This window comes from Microcaecilia unicolor, chromosome 10, assembly GCF_901765095.1.
Source record: "Microcaecilia unicolor chromosome 10, aMicUni1.1, whole genome shotgun sequence".
Classification (NCBI taxonomy): domain Eukaryota; kingdom Metazoa; phylum Chordata; class Amphibia; order Gymnophiona; family Siphonopidae; genus Microcaecilia; species Microcaecilia unicolor.
In genome coordinates, this window is record NC_044040.1 from 215363192 (window position 1) to 215382659 (window position 19468).

The 19468-nt window shown below is 46.2% G+C and overlaps 1 protein-coding gene across 2 annotated transcripts in view; it reads right to left on the reverse strand.

Annotated features, from left to right (window-relative positions):
- Nucleotides 1-13542, reverse strand: part of LOC115479253 (organic solute transporter subunit alpha-like) — a 55622-nt gene extending 42080 nt beyond the window's left edge. Inside the window, exon 1 of one of the 2 annotated variants that reach the window (XM_030217094.1) lies at nucleotides 13465-13542. In XM_030217094.1, coding sequence (XP_030072954.1) covers nucleotides 13465-13508 — 44 coding nt within the window. In that variant the 5' untranslated portion in view covers nucleotides 13509-13542. Of the gene's footprint in view, nucleotides 1-6443; nucleotides 6550-13464 lie in introns of those variants that run through there. The other variant, XM_030217095.1, reaches the window with a different exon arrangement.
- Nucleotides 13543-19468: the final 5926 nt, after the last annotated feature.

Consider the following 19468-nt stretch of genomic DNA (forward strand, 5'->3'; position numbering starts at 1 on the left):
CTCACCAACTCACCTTGGGAGGGAGAGGAGGAGGGATGGTGGGGCCTTGCTAGCGCCCGATCGTCATGACGTTGAATCGCATCGCTCAGACGCATAACGGACCTATCCGCCACCCGAACAACACCAATCGCCGGCGCAGAGAAAAAGAGAAATGTGTCTGTCGTCAGCACAGGTACGCAACGGCGAAGGGGGAGGGTTTTCTGCGGGAAGGGGGGGGGTCGACAGGGTCGCGGCAAGGGGGTCAAGGGGTCACTAACGCTGAGGGGGGTGTTGAAATCGGAGGGAGGGGGAATCTGGAACTCGGTGGGAGGGGTGTGAGGGGGCCTTGAACTGGGAGGGAGGGACGGGCGTCAGGGGGCCTTGAACTGGTAGGGAGGGAGGGGGTCTGCAACTCGGAAACAAGGAAGCAAGGAAGGAAGGGAGGGAGGGAGGGGGGTCTGGAACTCAGAAGGCAAGGAAGGAAGGAAGCAAGGGAGGGAGGGGAGTCTGGGAGGGAGGGGGGTCTGGAATAAGGAAGGGAGATCTGGAGACAGGGAGGGAGGGAGGAGGGGGGGGGAATACCTTGCTAGCACCCGTTTCATTGCCTACCAAAACGGGCCTTTTATACTAGTTCATAATAAAAGCAGCAAACAGTCAGGACACATGCTTCCAGGATCACTGAGTTCCAAGCCATCCAGTACTCAGGAGTTTACAGTTGTGTATTTATTTATTACGATCCATTAACTGCCTTTATGAAGAGATTCACCCAAGGCTGTATACAGTAGGCACAATCTTCTAATATAATAAAACGCACCCTCAACGTTCTGAGGACAACGTTCTGTGAAGCCTTGAAGCCTGAAGCCTGAAGCCTTGAAGCCTTGAAGCCATGAAGCCATCTGACGTCACTCCCAGGCTGAAGGGTTCGTGGATTCGTGGTGTGAAGCCTTCAAGCCAGCCAGCCGTCTTTGCCCCGCCCTCACCTCAAACCAAACAAATCCGGAAGCGAAGCGTCAGGGAAGGAGGCGGCGCTCCCGACGTCTAGCCTTCCCTTCGCTGTGTTCCGCCTTCAAAAGAAGGCGGGAGACAGCGAAGGGAAAGCAAGACGTCGGGAGCGCCGCCTCCTTCCCTGACGTTTCGCTGCACGAACCGCCACGGAGGTAAAGTTAAAACGAAGAAGAAAAAAAAAAAGGGATGCATGGATGCGAAGGGGAGGGGGGATGCATGGATGTGAAGGGGGGGACATGGATGCGAAGGGGGGGGGGAGAAGAGGGCGGGCCAGGCTGGGACATGGGAGAGAGAGGAGCATGGATGCGAGGGGGGGGGTCATGGAAGGGAGAGAGGGGACTTGCTGGAAAAGGATGAATGGAGGCGGCAGGGGACAGAGGAGCATGGATGGGCATGGAATGGGAGGGCAGGGCTCAGGGAGAGAGGGGAATTACTGGAAATGGATGAATGAAGGGGCCAGGGGACAGAGGAGCATGGATGGGAGGGCAGGGCTCAGGGAGAGAGGGAAATTGCTGGATAGGGATGAATAGAGGGGACAGATGGGCATGGATGGATATGAATTGCAGGGCAGGCCTCAGGTAGAGAGGGCAATTGCTGGATAGGGAAAAATGGAGGGGCCAGGTGACAGATGAGCATGGATTGGAAGGGCAGGACTCAGGGAGAGGGAAATTGCTGGATAGGGATGAATGGAGGGGACAGATGGCCATGGATGGATATGGATTGCAGGGCAGGCCTCAGGCAGAGAGGGAAAATGCTGGATAGAGAAAAATGGAGGGGCCAGGTGACAGAGGAGCATGGATGGGCATGGATTGGAAGGGCAGGACTCAGGGAGAGGGGAATTGCTGGATAGGGATGAATGGAGGGGACAGATGGGCATGGATGGATATGGATTGCAGGGCAGGCCTCAGGCAGAGAGGGGAAATGCTGGATAGGGAAAAATGGAGGGGCCAGGTGACAGAGGAGCATGGATGGGCATGGATTGGAAGAGCAGGACTCAGGGAGAGGGGAATTGCTGGATAGGGATGAATGGAGGGGACAGATGGGCATGGATGGATATGGATTGCAGGGCAGGCCTCAGGCAGAGAGGGGAAATGCTGGATAGGGATGAATGGAGGGGCCAGGTGACAGAGGAGCATGGATGGGCATGGATTGGAAGGGCAGGACTCAGGGAGAGGGGAATTGCTGGATAGGGATGAATGGAGGGGACAGATGGGCATGGATGGATATGGATTGCAGGGCAGGCCTCAGGCAGAGAGGGGAAATGCTGGATAGGGAAAAATGGAGGGGCCAGGTGACAGAGGAGCATGGATGGGCATGGATTGGAAGAGCAGGACTCAGGGAGAGGGGAATTGCTGGATAGGGATGAATGGAGGGGTCAGATGGGCATGGATGGATATGGATTGCAGGGCAGGCCTCAGGCAGAGAGGGGAAATGCTGGATAGGGATGGAGGGGGCAGGTGACAGAGAAACATGGATGGCCATGGATTGGGAGGGCAGGGCTCAGGGAGAGAGGGGAATTGCTGGAAAAGGATGAATGGAGGGGGCAGGGGACAGATGCCCATGGATTGGGAGGGCACGGCTCACACTCTCTCTCTCTCATATACAATGTCTTTCTGACTCTCACTCTCACACACTCTGTCTCACACTGTATCACATTCACTCTCTATGTGCCACACAGTCACTCACACACTCGCTTGGTCTCATACACACACTCTCTCTCACACTGTGTCTCACATACACACTTGCACACATTCTCATTCTCACACACACACTCTCTCACAAACACACTCACACCCAGACTCACTCTCTCTCTCACACACTCACACTTTCACTCTGACTCTCAAACAGTCACTCTCACATACAATCTCTCAAACATACACACTCCAAGGAAAACCTTGCTAGCGCCCGTTTCATTTGTGTCAGAAACGGGCCTTTTTTACTAGTTTGACATAAAACTTACAATTTCAACAGCAAAACAATAGTAAAATGACCAAATATAAGCATAAATAGAATCAGAAGTAAACCTGGACATAGCAAATTGATTTCTAGTAATAGGACTAACATGATACAGTATCAGAAATTTACACATTGGACCCGATATTCAGCGCTAATTAACTGGCCAGAAACGGCCCCTGGCCAGTTAAATAGTGCTTATCTGACTAAGCGCTAATATTTAGCGCGGTATTGCCGGTTATCGCCGCTGAATATTAACGCTTAGCAGCTAGCCGCTAACCAGCTACGTCATGTGACGTAGCTGGCTCTGCGCAAATATTCAGTGCTAAATTGGCTACGATGAGCAGTTAAGATAGACCGCTAATAGCAGACCTATCTTTAACCACCATTAGCTTAACCAGCTTGCGCTGAATATTCACTTAACTGGTTAAGTTGCCGCGGCCAAAACTGAAACCGAATATTAAATGCCGGTCACCGGATACGGCCTGGCATTCGATATCTGGGGTCAGCGCTGGCAGCAACAGCTAACCGTGCTGCCTGCCACCGGCTGAATCTTGTGGGGGGGGGGGGGGGGAGTTGCTTTTAGCCTGTATACTACTACTACTTACTACTACTTAGCACTTCTATAGCGCTACAAGGCATATGCAGCGCTGTACACCATACACATAAAGACAGTCCCTGCTCAAAGAGCTTACAATCTAGATAAGACAGGTAACAGACAGAGCAACTAAGAGGTAAGGGGAATTTAAAAGGAGGGGATGAAAGGTACAGGCAAGTGAGCAGTGGTTAGGACTCAAAAGCAGCGTCAAAGAGGTGGGCTTTTAGCTTGGACTTGAAAACGGCCAAAGACGGGGCTAGACGTACAGGCTCGGGAAGTTTCTCATCTCTTCTATCCTATCCATTTTATCGATGTTCCTTTCCTTACATTTATTTGATCGTAAACTACTTTGCTGTGCGCTCATGAAGAGCAGTATATATAACATTTCAGTAAACCATAAACATTTAACAGCGCTATGGAATAATCACATAACAAAAATATGATAAATGTCAGTAAGTTATAACATGATACATTTCTGCAAAGTGCACGTCTACAAAAAGAGGAGGGAAAGATTAATACGTGTTGTCAAAAAGTACTATGTAATCTCCCCCAGCAATTGCGGGGGAAAAAAAAGGTTGTAACGACTTCATTATAAAGGTGGCATATAGTTATCTGACAAAGGTTTTCTGAGTAGAAGGAGTGGTTTATGTTTTCATGTATTATTTCTCTGATGCTAGAAAATCCTCTTTTCTTCACTGAAGATTCCCCAGCACATTCAGTGTATCAGAAAGTCTCTGTGTAAGTCTGAGAAACTAACGGACAGTCAGAGAGCAAGACAAAGAAAGGTAACCGAAACTCATCTGCAGAGTATTATTATCTGGTATGACAAATAACATAAGTACATAAGTAATGCCACACTGGGAAAAGATCAAGGGTCCATCGAGCCCAGCATCCTATCCCCGACAGCGGCCAATCCAGGCCAAGGGCACCTGGCGAGCTTCCCAAACGTACAAACATTCTATACACGTTATTCCTGGAATTGTGGATTTTTCCCAAGTCCATTTAGTAGTGGTTTATGGACTTGTCCTTTAGGAAACCATCTAACCCCTTTTTAAACTCTGCCAAGCTAACCGCCTTCACCATGTTCTCCAGCAACGAATTCCAGAGTTTAATTATACGTTGGGTGAAGAAAACTTTTCTCCGATTTGTTTTAAATTTACTACACTGTAGTTTCATCGCATGCCCCCTAGTCCTAGTATTTTTGGAAAGCGTGAACACACTCTTCACATCCACCTGTTCCACTCCACTCATTATTTTATATTCCTCTATCATGTCATAAGTACATAAGTAATGCCACAATGGGAAAAGACCAAAGGTCCATCGAGCCCAGCATCCTGTCCACGACAGCGGCCAATCCAGGCCAAGGGCACCTGGCGAGCTTCCCAAACGTACAAACATTCTCTGCATGTTATTCCTGGAATTGTGGATTTTTCCCAAGTCCATTCTTCTGTATTTTAAGAAGCTAACTTCTGGGCTAACCTGGTGGCACATTGCAAGTGTTTTACGCTGCCATGGCATGCTGAGGACCCGGCTCCCTGGCCCATCCACTGCTGTGGAAGCAGTGTTCACAGACTGCCCGATACAGGAAGAAGCCATTGCTCAATGATGACACGTAATGGCTGGATATAGAAGATTCCAGAGGGAGCTCTGGTGCAATGACTCCCTACTAAGGATTGCTGCTAGAAAGTGGGATATAAATAGGAGGAGAATAGATGCTACAGGCCTGATTAAAAAGCAATTTCCAAGCACGCCTATGCATATTACATCCTATGACCTCCAGAAGGAAGCTGTCTTTGGCATCATGCAAGTATCATGGTCAGCATTAACAGGAAATTTGAGAGACTGAGATCCTCCCTCCTCACACCCTGGCTTAGGGGTGAGGTTCATTCCTGTCATAGTATGTGCAAAAGTAACCTGTTTGGAGACATTATCCTGGTGGTAGAACACAATGAAGGCTTATCGTGTAATAACAACACGACCGGGGTTCATTTTCAAAGCACTTAGACTTACAAAGTTCCATAGTAACCTATGAAACTTTGTAAGTCTAAGTGCTTTGAAAATACGCCGTCTTCAAAACCCTTGTGTTCTACGTCCCTTGTCACAGGAAGATCCTAGTTTTATGTATTTTTGTCAGCTAAAAAAATATGTTTTAAGTGGTTCCACTGGGTAAATCTCTCTTAACTGCACCCTTCTCCTCCACTGCTAACTCCAGACTCCGTTCCTTTTATCTTGCTGCACCATATGCCTGGAATAGACTTCCTGAGCCGCTACGTCAAGCTCCATCTCTGGCCGTCTTCAAATCTAAGCTAAAAGCCCACCTTTTTGATGCTGCTTTTAACCCTTATTCACTTGTTCAGAACCCTTATTTTATCATCCTCACTTTAATATTCCTTTATCTCTTGTTTGTCCTAATTAGATTGTAAGCTCTGTCAAGCAGGGACTGTCTCTTCATGTTCAAGTGTACAGCGCTGCGTACGTCTAGTAGTGCTATAGAAATGATAAGTAGTAGTAGTAGTCTGTAGGATTCCGGAATCTTTGCTACTGTTTGAGATTCTGCACGGAATCTTGCTACTCTTTGGGATTCCGGAATCATTCTGCTCTTTGTCCTTATCTCTTGTTTGTCCTGTTTGTCTGTCCTAATTAGATTGTAAGCTCTGTCGAGCAGGGACTGTCTCTTCATGTTCAAGTGTACAGCGCTGCGTACGTCTGGTAGCGCTTTAGAAATGATAAGTAGAAGTTCCAATTGTATCTTTAGCAATAATTGCAGTTTAAAATTACTGTAGCTATGCTATTTGCAAATGAATGAAACAAGACAGTTTTCAACCCAGACTGAGACGCGCCTGTGGCAGAGAAACATGCGTTAAGAGAGAAGAGTGAGACCTGCACCAGGAAGAGAAGAAGCTGCTACCTATGGTCTGGTTCGAACTCAGCCGGGGTCGCCATTCTGCCTTCTGTTCAGGTCCTCCCGTGCTCTGCTCAACCCAACCCGCTCAGTCTTCTCTCCTGACTGAAGGGGAACTCTGATCTTTCCCTAAGGTCATTGTGTCTCTGGTCATTGCCTCTTTGCAGGCCGGGCTTCACAGGCAGGCGTTAGAGGGCATTGCCCCCCAGTTTCCCCACTCTCAGCTCTTCCAGTCACCAAGAGAACGTGGAGGCAGTTAAGAGCTCACAGTGAACAGGAGGTTACAGAGGCAAACAGAGCACCCATGAGAATCCTGGCCATAGATTCAGATTTAGGAAATTGTATTAGACCGTTTCACAGCTGCCAAGTTGCCCAACGCTAGGGGGGAGATTTAACGCCAGTCTTAGATTTCAGACAACTTTATCCTGATACATTATATGGGACGTGCAGCACTGATTTCAATGGGTAAAACAAGGATTATAAATACCCCACTGTTTTAAGATGTAAGTTCAAGAGCTTTGACTGGCAAAAGTCTCCCTCCTGGAACCGGCTATCTTGGCAGTTCTGCAGTTTTTACATGTTGCCAAAATAATAAGACAGGGCTGAGTAATTCTCAAACTGCCGTTGCCAGCATAAAGACCATATTGTACTTTTCACCACTGGGATTTTTGCATCGGTTTTCAAAGGGAAAGTGCATGCTTTTGTTTTAAAACTCGCTGTGGGTTATCATTTCCACCTGCTTTTTATGCTGGAAAAAATGTGAACATGGGGGGGTGGGGCAAATAGAGGCTGATTGAATTTTGGTTTTAGTTTTGGCTTCTCTGGCCAAAACTGGCCTAAAAATCAGATTTGGTCTTGTTTCAGTTTCAGCTGAAAATGCTGGTGCATTTTTGGCTGCAATTGAGCTGTGCAGCCAGCAGCCCTTGCTCTATCCCCCCTCTGACACAATGATCCCCTATTCCTTCCCCCTTTCACAAGGAACCCCCACTCTCTCTCCAAACACAAGGAGCTCCTCTCCTGGACTCACAGGTAAGAACGTTCCTCGGCCATTCCTACCAGTGTCGGTTCCAATCTCAAAATGGCTGCTGGGACCTCTCACAACAGTCTCGTGAAATTGCTGCGGGAGGTCCCGGCAGCCATTTTGTCAGTGGGGTTTGCATGGGCAGGAGTGACTGGGGATTTCTCCTGCCTGAACTAGCCCACTAGACATCAGTGGCCTGGGGGGCTCTGGGTGGAAAGAGAGGTTCTGTTTGGGGCAGGGGGATGAGGAAGTGGGGGCTATTCCTGTTCTGGGACCGGGACAGTTTCGGTTTCGGCTTTGGCTGACACTGAGCAGTGAATTTCAGCTGCAGTTTTGGTTTCAGCCAAAAGGGAAGAAACTGGTTTCGGTTGCCCTCTAGGGGCAATTGTACAAAGAGTGCCAAAAGTTAGGAGGTAAATTGCAGCACATGATCTGAACGGCGAGCGTGGCATCAGATTGCTGTGCCATGCTCGCCGGATGGATCATGCCACCCATCTACTTAAGAATCACCATTGGCTGCCGGTCAAGCAGAGAATCATTTATAAGGTTGCAGTTCTAACTTTTAAGGCTCCGAGGTCTGGAATCCCAGACTACTTATCCAACCTCACCATACCGCACTGCCCTAGTAGAACCCTCCGGTCTTTAAATGACCAGCGTTTAGTTTTGCCCAACCCTAAAGCAGCTCAATTTGAGTCCACCAGGTGTACTTTTTAGCTCCCTCCACCTGGAACAGCCTTCCTTTGGAGCTCCGTAGTTTCAAGGCTGATGTAAAAACTTGGTTATTTAACCAAGCTTATCAGGTCCTCTCCTGAGTCCCCGAAGTGTCTAGTGCCAGGTCCATTGGAACCTCTCCTTTCTTACTTTATGTTTAGCCTGTAAACCGCTCTGCTCTGCTCGTCACTTGAGTGGTATAGTAAATTTCAATACACTAAAATTCTATAACAGCATCTGGGGCCAACTTTGCATGCCAACATTTAGATGTGCCCACTTACGCCATGTCTATGGCGCACTTAAATGCAGCATTTTAACGTGAACTGATGGTATTTTATAACCTGATTATTTGACATGCTCATGCCCCACCCATGTGCCTCTCCCTGTGAATGCGCTATATAACTCGTGTGCACACACAGCACTCACAAGTGTGAATGTGACATTCATGTGTGTATGTACTAGTAATGATAGTAACGCAGTAGATGACGGCAGATAAAAACCTGAACGGTCCATCCAGTCTGCCCAACAGTCACACTCATTATCAATTAATGATTTAATCAACAATGAATGTGATATTATCTACTTTATCGCGAGTCTTTCTTTGGTGTTTCTGGGACAGAGACTGTAGAAGTCTGCCCGGCTCTGTCCTTATATTCCAACTACTGGAGTTGCCGTCAAAACTCACTGCAGCCCAGTGGCGTTCCTAGCCAGGATGGCACCTGGGGCGGATCACCGATGCCCCCCCCCCCCAGCGAAATGACATCCCCCCTGGGTGCACGCCGCTGGGGGGGGTGCCGCTGCGCGCGCCTGTCGGCTCCAAAAAGTTCGCTAACTTCGCTCATTCGCTGCAGCTCCCTCTGCCCTGGAACAGGAAGTAACCTGTTCCGGGGCAGAGGGAGCTGCAGTGAACGAGCGAAGATAGCGAACTCGGAGCCAGACGCGCGCCGCGGCACCCCCCAGCGGTGTGCACCCGGGGCGGAGCACCCCCACCGCCCCCCCTTGTTACACCACTGCTGCAGCCTATCCAAATCCGTCTTGTCATTTGCGGATCCAGGACCGTAAAAGTCTACAAAGCACTGTCCTCTTGTCCAGCTACTGAAGTAGCCATTCAAACCCTTTCCAGCCTATCCTAAACTGGATTGCCATATACAGACACAGACCTACAATGTCTGCCTGGCATCGACCTTAGTTCTTCACTGCCGAAGTAGCCGTCCGAGCGTCACGTACACGTCCACCCCCTGCAGCCATTTAAGTGTTTTTTTAAAATAATTTATTTATTTTTAAATATTTTTATTAGATTTTTGAAAGATTCATATAACACAAGAGGGAAAAAACAACAACAACATGTGTTAGTCACCTCTCCCCTCTCCAGTCGGTTCAAAACTCTGCTGCCCGTCTCGTCTTCCACCAGGGTCGCTTTACTCATACTACCCCTCTCCTCAAGACCCTTCACTGGCTCCCTATCCGTTTTCGCATCCTGTTCAAACTTCTTCTACTAACCTATAAATGTACTCACTCTGCTGCTCCCCAGTATCTCTCCACACTCGTCCTTCCCTACACCCCTTCCCGTGCACTCCGCTCCATGGATAAATCCTTCTTATCTGTTCCCTTCTCCACTACTGCCAACTCCAGACTTCGCGCCTTCTGTCTCACTGCACCCTACGCCTGGAATAAACTTCCTGAGCCCCTACGTCTTGCCCCATCCTTGGCCACCTTTAAATCTAGACTGAAAGCCCACCTCTTTAACATTGCTTTTGACTCGTAACCACTCGCCTCCACCTACCCTCCTCTCTTCCTTCCCATTCACATTAATTGATTTGATTTGCTAACTTTATTTTTGGTCTATTAGATTGTAAGCTCTTTGAGCAGGGACTGTCTTTCTTCTATGTTTGTGCAGCGCTGCGTACGCCTTGTAGCGCTATAGAAATGCTAAATAGTAGTAAATAGTTGCTAATGCACAATATGATAAGGTATACAAAGCTGAGTTCAAGCAAGTAAGTTCTATAAGTTTAAGCTGCAGATGAGAGAAAAAGGTCAAGAGTTTTCCATTTCTGATGACTAATTTTATGTCCAGAGTTTATTGCAGACTGCTCATAGATTTTGTGTAATAAAATCCAGTTCCACCAAAGGATAACATTGACTTGAGAGTTATCTTTCCAATGCCAGATTATTAATTTCAATGCCACAGAAACTAAGAAATCAAACAGTAGTTTATCGTTTTCTGAAAATAAAAATGGAATGCAAGGGGACTTCCAAATTACATACTTAGGTAAAAAAAAAAGAAAGAGGAAGGGGCCAAAGCTGGGGAAGGGCATACACGGAGAGCGGTAGAACAGCATCTGGAGACAAGAAAGGGGTTGAGTCCTGGGGTTCCCTAGTGATGGGAGAAGCGGAAGAATGAGCCCCTGCAGCCATTTAAGTGTTTTTTTTTAATAATTTATTTTTGTTTTCTACCATCTATTTTCTAAATAGGTTCCTCTGTGTTCATCCCAAACTTTTTTGAATTCCGTCACTGTTTTTGTCTCTACCACCTCCCTTGGGAGGGTATTCCATGCATCTGCCCACCCTCTCCGTGAAAAAGAATTTCCTGACATTACTCCTAAGTCTACCACCCCGCAACCTAGGGAAAACAGGTGTGAGGATGTTATAATGCCGTTGTATCGCTCCATGGTGCGACCGCACCTTGAGTATCGTGTTCAATTCTGGTCGCCGCATCTCAAGAAAGATATAGTAGAATTGGAAAAGGTGCAGCGAAGGGCGACTAAAATGATAGCGGGGATGGGACGACTTCCCTATGAAGAAAGACTAAGGAGGCTAGGGCTATTCAGCTTGGAGAAGAGACGGATGAGGGGAGACATGATAGAGGTATATAAAATAATGAGTGGAGTGGAACAGGTGGATGTGAAGCGTCTGTTCACGCTTTCCAAAAATACTAGGACTAGGGGGCATGCGATTAAACTACAGTGTAGTAAATTTAAAACAAATCGGAGAAAATATTTCTTCACCCAACGTGTAATTAAACTCTGGAATTCATTGCCGGAAAATGTGGTGAAGGCGGTTAGCTTAGCAGAGTTTAAAAAGAAGTTGGACGGTTTCCTAAAGGACAAGTCCATAAACCGCTACTAAACGGACTTGGAAAAATCCAAAATCCCAGGAATAACATGTACAGAATGTTTGTACGTTTGGGAAGCTTGCCAGGTGCCCTTGGCCTGGATTGGCCGCTGTCGTGGACAAGATACTGGGCTCGATGGACCCTTGGTCTTTTCCCAGTATGGCATTACTTATGTACTTATGTACCATTTCCCCTTCTCTGTATAATCTTGGTGTGCAAACAGCGCTCACATTTAGGCACTAAAGATTACACCTTATCTGTATCTATATTCTGAAATTCTTATTCTACATAAGTATTGCCATACTGGGAAAGACCAAAGGTCCATCAAGCCCAGCAGCCTGTTTCCAACAGTAGCCAATCCAGGTCACAAATACCCGGCAAGATCCCAAATATGTACAAAACATTTTATACTGCTTATCCCAGAAATAGTGGATTTTCCCCAAGTCCATTTAATAATGGTCTATGGACTTTTCCTATAGGAAGCCGTCCAAACCTTTTTAAAACTCCGCTAAGCTAACCGCCTTTACCACATTCTCTGGCAACAAATTCCAGAGTTTAATTACACGTTGACTGTAAATGTCGTTGTAACATATTGTAAGCCACATTGAGCCTGCAAATGGGTGGGAAAATGTGGGATACTAATGCAACAAATAAATAAATACAATGAGGGGGATGGAGGGTAATTTTACAAAGGTTTTTCTCGGGTAGAGTCAGGCCTTCTATAAGACGGTGCAGCAGTACTACTGACCAGGTTGAAATCTGTTGTCAAAACATGATTTTAGGTCTGTAGTGCAGAGTACGATGATTTCTCGAATCGATTTCTGCAATGCGCTGTATCTGGGTATTGCTGAATCCAGGATTCAGGCTTTGCAGATGATTCAGAATGCTGCGGCCCGGCACGGCTCGTTTTGAGCATCCAGGTTTTTTTTTTGGCTGGTTTCAACTTAATCAGCCAAGTCGACGTTCAGCTCTGGCTGGTTAAGTTGGAACTGGCCAAACCTATTTCTGCCATTTCAGTAGTCTAATTTGGCTACCAAACTTAGCCAGAATGCGCTGTATATTGGCAGATAGCTGGTTATATAGTATAATATAACCGGCTATCCACTAAACACCAACTGGCGATATTCAGCGGGAGATAGTTGGTTGTCTCCCACTAAATATTGTCAGATAGCCAGTTAAGTACCATTTAACCATCCAGGAGCCATTCCTGGCTGGTTAAATGGTTGTAAACATTGGCCAGTTTGTGTTCTGCGTGTCTGACTGAGATTAGATATTCTGGTAATAAGTATTTATTTTATTTATTCATTACATTTGTACCCCGCATTTTCCCACGCATGGCAGGCTCAATGCGGCTTAGATAGTAACAATATAAAGAATTACAAAGTCGTAAGACGAATATACACTTTGTGGTAAACGCAAAACTAATGGGGTTAACGGATAAGTAAGTAAACATAGGAGGAATTGGGTGCAGAAGGAAATGAGCGTTGGGAGGTAGGCGTAGAAAGATGGAAAGGAATGGATATGGGATATAACTATTGTCAATAAGAATCATGTGGACAAGTTTTGGTTAAGTTGGGTCGTTAGAGTAGGCTATCTTGAAGAGATGGGTGTTCAGTGCTTTTCTGAAGGGCAAAAGGTCGTTAATGGTACGGATAGGTTTTGGTAGAGCATTCCAAAGCTGGCTACCTAAAAAGGAAAAATTTGATGCGTAGAAGAATTTGTATTTAATACCTTTGCAGTAGAAACATAGGAAATGATGACGGAAAAAAAAACATGCTTAATTATTTTTGTAGCACTACTGGACATGTGTGACAAGTCTTCAAGTACAAAATGTCCCTGCCCTCAGTAGCTTACAAGCTGAGTACTGTCACTGGGAAATAAAGTCACATCGCAAAGAGTGTCCGAAGCAGGATTCAAACCCTGGCATCTCAAGTTCTCAGTCCATTACTCTAAGCACGAGGCTACTTCCTTTTCCAGCCTATCCAGTCTGCCCATCCAGAGCAGCAGCCCAACCCTTTCCTCTCCCTTAGAGATTTTTGGCACTTCTCCCATGTTTTCTTGAATTCAGATACAGTTCTCACCTCCACCATCCCCACTCGGAGGCTGTTACACAATCCACTACCCTTTCTGTAGAGAAATATTTCTGTAGACTAATCCTGATTACATTTCCCAAAGCAGCCTACCTGTTAGTAGGGTATTGCTGCCCAACCGGCTCAGCTGGATTCATGAGGTTAGCAAAAAAAAAAAAAAAAGGAGACGATGATGAAAGGAAAAGAAGACCAAGGATCAAGCTAGACAGAGTGGGCTGGACCAACAATCAAGCTAGGGAGAGGGTGAACTGGTCCAAGAATCGAGATAGAAGAAAAGAAGGAAGGGAAACATCTGGGGACTGAACTGGGAGATGCAAGAGAGGACTCTGCCCCCTCTCCCCCCAAATATAATGTCTCTCCCTTAATGGTCATGCAGCAGTCGACCCTGTAAGCCTGCCACGTATTTGGGGTTCCTCATAAACTTTAATGTTTCCTCTTCAATTCCTTTGGACTGAGTTAGTTTACACTCATTGTTGGGCAATGTTTGGACTAGAGAACTCACAGAGGTAGATAATTAACTCGAAGATTATTTAATGTTTTTGCTAAGTAATGAGGACTTCAGCCTGTTTCACTATTGCAAGTACTGTTCAAGGGAATCTTTTACAATTCCTCATTCTTCCGCTTCTCCCATTACCAGGGAACCCCAGGACTCAACCCCTTTCTTGTCTCCAGATGCTGTTCTGCCACTCTCCGTGTATGCCCTTCCCCAGCTTTGGCCCCTTCCTCTTTCTTTCAGCCCAGAAACCCAAGACCCACACAGATCCAGTCAGTCGCTGCTGTCCCCTATGGGACAATTCAGTTGCCGAAGCCTCCTTAGATACTCTACTGGCCTGGGTTTAGGCAACTGTTCATCACAACCACTTTAGTTCCAACGCTTCCTTCCAATCCACAGATAGGTTGAGACGCAGGAAGATGACAGTAAAAGCCAGGCTTGACCTGGTTCTTAATGACTAACGCCTGAGCATTTAAACAGCATTCACTTCATTCTAGAAGTTAATATTGTACAGAAGTGGTAACCTCTAGAAAAGTTACTGAGTGCTATAGTTTAGAAAGAGGTATTACAGAATGAAGTGCCCTTTCAAATATTAGCCTTATGAATAATGCAAAAGTGGCTAGGGCTCTTCAGCTTGGAGAAGAGACGGCTGAAGGGAGATATGATAGAGGATATTGAGTGGAGTAGAATAGGTAGATGTGAACACTTGTTTACTTTTTCCAAAAAATACAAGGACTAGGGGCCATGCAATGAAGCTGCTAAGTAGCAAATTTAAAATATTTCTTCACTCAATGTGTAATTACACTCTGGAATTTGTTGTCAGAGAATGTGGTAAAGGCAGTTAGCTTAGCAGGGTTTTAAAAAGGTTTGGACAGATTCGTAGAAGAAACCATTATTAAGAGGGACTTGGGAAAAGCATAAAATCTGTTTTACTCTTTTGGGATCTTGCCAGGTATTTGTGGCCTGGATTGGCCACTGTTGGAAACAGGATGCTGCACTTGATGGACCTTCAATCTGTCCCAGTATGGCAATGCTTATCTTCTTATGTAATTATCCTTGGAAATCCCTAACCGGGAACGTAACAGTTCTTTTCCATGCAGATTTGAAATCTATGCTGAAAGATCTTTGAACACCTTCCACTAAACTTCAACCAGTGGAAGATCCTTCCCAAATCTGGATGGTTTTAAATTTGAATTTTGGTTTTAATTTCATGCCTTTGCAAACCCATGATCCAGGTGAATTACAGTTCAGACACAGGATTACAGCACAGAGACAGGACTGACTGTCATGTGGTTAACCTGGCTGGTTAAGTGCTGAATATCGGCATTTAATCGGTCAAGTACCGAGTCCGCCACTGGAATGCCCCCCCCCCCCCCCCCAATAGCCAGTTTTCAGTTCAGCACTAACCAGTTATTTTCAATGGCGCTGACTGATTAAATGCCGCTGAAAATCAGCAGTTAGACCAGGGGCGTAGCCAGACACCCAATTTTGGGTGGGCCTGGGCCCAAGATGGGTGGGCAGAAGAACTCCGCCTTGTCCCACAAGTGATTAGGTCTCTCCCTCTCTTGCCTACATGTCATATGGTCTCTCAAATATCCCCCCTCCCCCGCATACCCTTTAAATAGAATTTCACCGGCAGCAAGCAACAACTAATACACACTGCTCATGCTGGACCCACAGCCTTCCCTCTGATGCAACTTCCTGTTCCGCATAGGCGGGGCTATGTCAGAGGGAAGGCTGTGGGGCTGGTGTAGGGTTACCATATGGCTCCAGAAAAAGGAGGACGGATTGAGCCAGCCGGGTTTTACTTCCATTGCTTTCAATGGAAAGCAATTGCTTTCAATGGAAGTAATTGAGCCAGCCTGGTTTTACTTCCATTGCTTCAATGGAAGTAAAACCCGGCTGGCTCAATCCGTCCTCCTTTTTCTGGAGCCATATGGTAACCCTAGGCTGGTGTGAGCAGTATGTATCAGTCGCTACTTGTTGCAGGTGAAGATCTATTTACAAGGTATGCAGGAGGGACAGTTGTTGGGAGTTTTCGGCTGGTGGGGCTTGGGAAGAATGCCTGCCAGCCACATCATAGGTGTAGTGTTACTGGATGGGCCTGAGCCCAAAGTGGGTGGGCCTGGGCCCACCCTTGGCTACGCCACTGAGTTAGACCCAAACAAGTGATTTCTGACTGGTAAAATCACTCTGAATATCGACCCTCTAAGTGTGTAGTTGGAGCAGGGAGAGAAGCTCTCTAAAAGTATAATGGAGGCCAGGAGCCAACCACACTTCACTCCTGCTCTTGAAATACAGCTGATATTTCTAACTGACCCAGCTGAGCTCATTTGATTAGGCCCTGGGGGTATGGCAGGGAGGTACTTGTGGTTAGGAAAAAAAGCCAGCAGAGCTCCTGTCTGTGGTACTTTTTGGATTATTTAAAACAAAAGGATTTTGTTTTTAATACTTTCAATTTACAGTAGCGATTTTAACCTCAAATTGGATACACTCTGTAATGCATGATTGGTGTCTCAGGAGGAACCTGCTTAAACCCCGTTGAATCTCCACCCCATGGATTATACATATAGGCACAAAATACCAAAAGCGTCTCTCTATGTAAAGGACACTGCTCCCTCGATCTGTCCTCTCCTGCTCCTGTGTGCCAGGAGTCGGAACCCGGATGATTGCATTAATGCAATATCGTGTTAATGTAATCATCCGGATCCTGGGTGACACGCAGGAGAGAATAGACCTGGAAGAAGGGAGGACGAAGCTTGCCGGCACTGGGCCCGGGCAATTTTGCTCCCCCCCTCTCTGCAGCCCTGAGGGCGGGTCAGGAGTGTTCCCAAGATTTAGGCGCACGGTTATAGAAACTGGGTGTGAGGATTTTCACCAGCCGGAGATGTGCGTGTAACTTTGTAGTATTCTATAAGCTATGTGTGTAAGTGTGAGTCCTGGTCATGCTCCACCCAGTCTTGTAAAATACATGCTATGAAAGATGTGTACAATGCGTAAGCACAGTTTTGGCATTCATGAGTGTATTTTCCAGGGCTTTTTTTGAGGGGTACTTGGGGGTACTGAGCACCTTTTCCATTGTCTGCTAAATTTGACCCATGGAACCCAAGTTTTAATAATAGAGCTCAGGCTGTACACACCAATTCTGTCTTGTCATAGATTCTGTAGCTGGTTGCAGGGGGCCTGGCTATTGGGGGTGGGTCCCTCAGTGATCACCCCACTCCTGAAGGGTGGCCTAGAATTTGAGTACCGGCACCTTTTTTGCTAGAAAAAACACATTGGTATTTTCTAAACATTAATAGGTGAAACTGCCATGTAAATGTCAGTTCAGGGGTTCCCAAACCTGTCCTGAGGGATCTCTAGCCAGTCAGGATATCCACAATGAATATACATGAGATAGAAGTGCATGCCAAGGAGACAGTAAGGCATATTTTCAAAGCACTTAGCCTTCCAAAGTTCCATAGAAATGTAGTGCTTTGAAAATATGCCTCAAAGTGTATGCAAATCAATCTCGTGAATATCCATTGCGATTATCTTGCCTTGCAAAGAAAGAAGGTCCCAAAACGCACACAGGCAAGCGATCTGCAAGATCCAGAACAGCAGAAAAGAAAAGCAGGCTCACGTGGTGAAATAAGACAAAATGTATTCAGCCCAGATATATAAAAACAACTTTTCACTAATCGCCCATTTGCCAGCAGCTGCTTGAAAAAGACAACTCACTGCTTCTGAGCCTTATTCTTTGCGCTGCACTGCACTGCACTAACCCGACAGGGAAAACATTGGACTGTCCTTGCTGGTTTCAAGTTAAGCTCCTGACGCAGCCCTTCAGAGGGCGAAACATGGCCACGTTGTGCTGTTAGAGAAAAGTTATACGCTGATTTTATGTATCTGCGCTGAATACATTTTGTTTTATTTCACCACGTTTTTCTTTTCTGCTATTCATTGTGGATATCCTGACTGGCTGGGATCCCCCCCAGGACAAGATTGGGAATCACTGTGTTACCCCTATTTTACAGAGCTCCCTTCTCCGACGTGTGTCTGTAAAATATTAGCATAAGCAGCAGAAATTGCATCTATCTTGTAGGCCCAAAGGTTTAACTCCTGCTAAGCTGTAAATGTCCGTACCTAAATTATTCAACTACATGTATGGTTAGCAAATTTTACAACTTATGCACGACCTTACCCATGCTTCACCCAAACTCTGCTCCAGATTTCCAAGTTTATTTAAGGACTTTCTATCCCGTTCATCAAAAAATGTCTGAGCGTCTTACATTCTAGTAGAAAGACTTAACCCTCCATTGCCCCAGGTACAAATAAGTACCTGTATACAATATGTAAGCCGCATTGAGCCTGCCATGAGTGGGAAAGCGCAGGGTACAAATGTAACAAAAATAAAATAGATACTATTGGAGATTCTACATGGAATGTTGCTACTATTGGAGATTCTACGTGGAATGTTGCTATTCCACTAGCAACATTCCATGTAGAAGGCTGCGCAGGCTTCTGTTTCTGTGAGTCTGACGTCCTGCATGGTCAGACTCACAGAAGCAGAAGCCTGCGCGGCCACATTGGTGATCTGCAAGGGCCGACTTCTACATGGAACGTTGCTAGTGGAATAGCAACATTCCATGTAGAATCTCAAATAGTAGCAACAGTGGAGGAGTGGCCTAGTGGTTAGGGTGGTGGACTTTGGTCCTGGGGAACTGAGGAACTGAGTTAGATTCTCGGCACAGGCAGCTCCTTGTGACTCTGGGCAAGTCACTTAACCCTCCATTGCCCCATGTAAGCCACATTGAGCCTGCCATGAGTGGGAAAGCGCAGGGTACAAATGTAACAAAAATAAAATAGATACTATTGGAGATTCTACATGGAATGTTGCTACTATTGGAGATTCTACATGGAATGTTGCTAGTGGAATAGCAACATTCCATGTAGAATCTCAAATAGTAGCAACAGTGGAGGAGTGGCCTAGTGGTTAGAGTGGTGGACTTTGGTCCTGGGGAACTGAGGAACTGAGTTAAATTCCCACTTCAGGCACAGGCAGCTCCTTGTGACTCTGGGCAAGTCACTTAACACTCCATTGCCCCATGTAAGCCACATTGAGCCTGCCATGAGTGGGAAAGCGCAGGGTACAAATGTAACAAAAAAATAAAATAAAGGGAGGGGTGCATAGAATAATAGTGACAGTGAGGGAAGAAGGGGTTGAGCTACACTATATGACAGTGTTGCAGGAATTGAGATAGGAATTTGTGATACTTCAGGAGTCAGACAGCACACACCAGAATGAGGGAGAAATCTTCTTTATTTGCCAGCAAACAAAGCAGGACATCAGTTCTAGCTCTCTTCTCTCTCTCTCTCTGGATGTTATGGCTTTTGTCTGTCCTCTTCAGCTCTCTTCTCTTCTGTCTGTTCCTTCTGCTCTCTTTCCTTTCCTGTTGTCTTCCAGCTTTCTTTCAGCTCTCCTTCCTTTCTTCTGACGTAAACTGCTTCTGCTCTTACTTAAATACAGTTTCTATCCCCCTCCTAGCCTAGCCCCCCCTTACTCTCCAATTGGTTAAGGAATAGATTGGTCACTTTGCCTCAACCAATCATTACTTTAAAAAT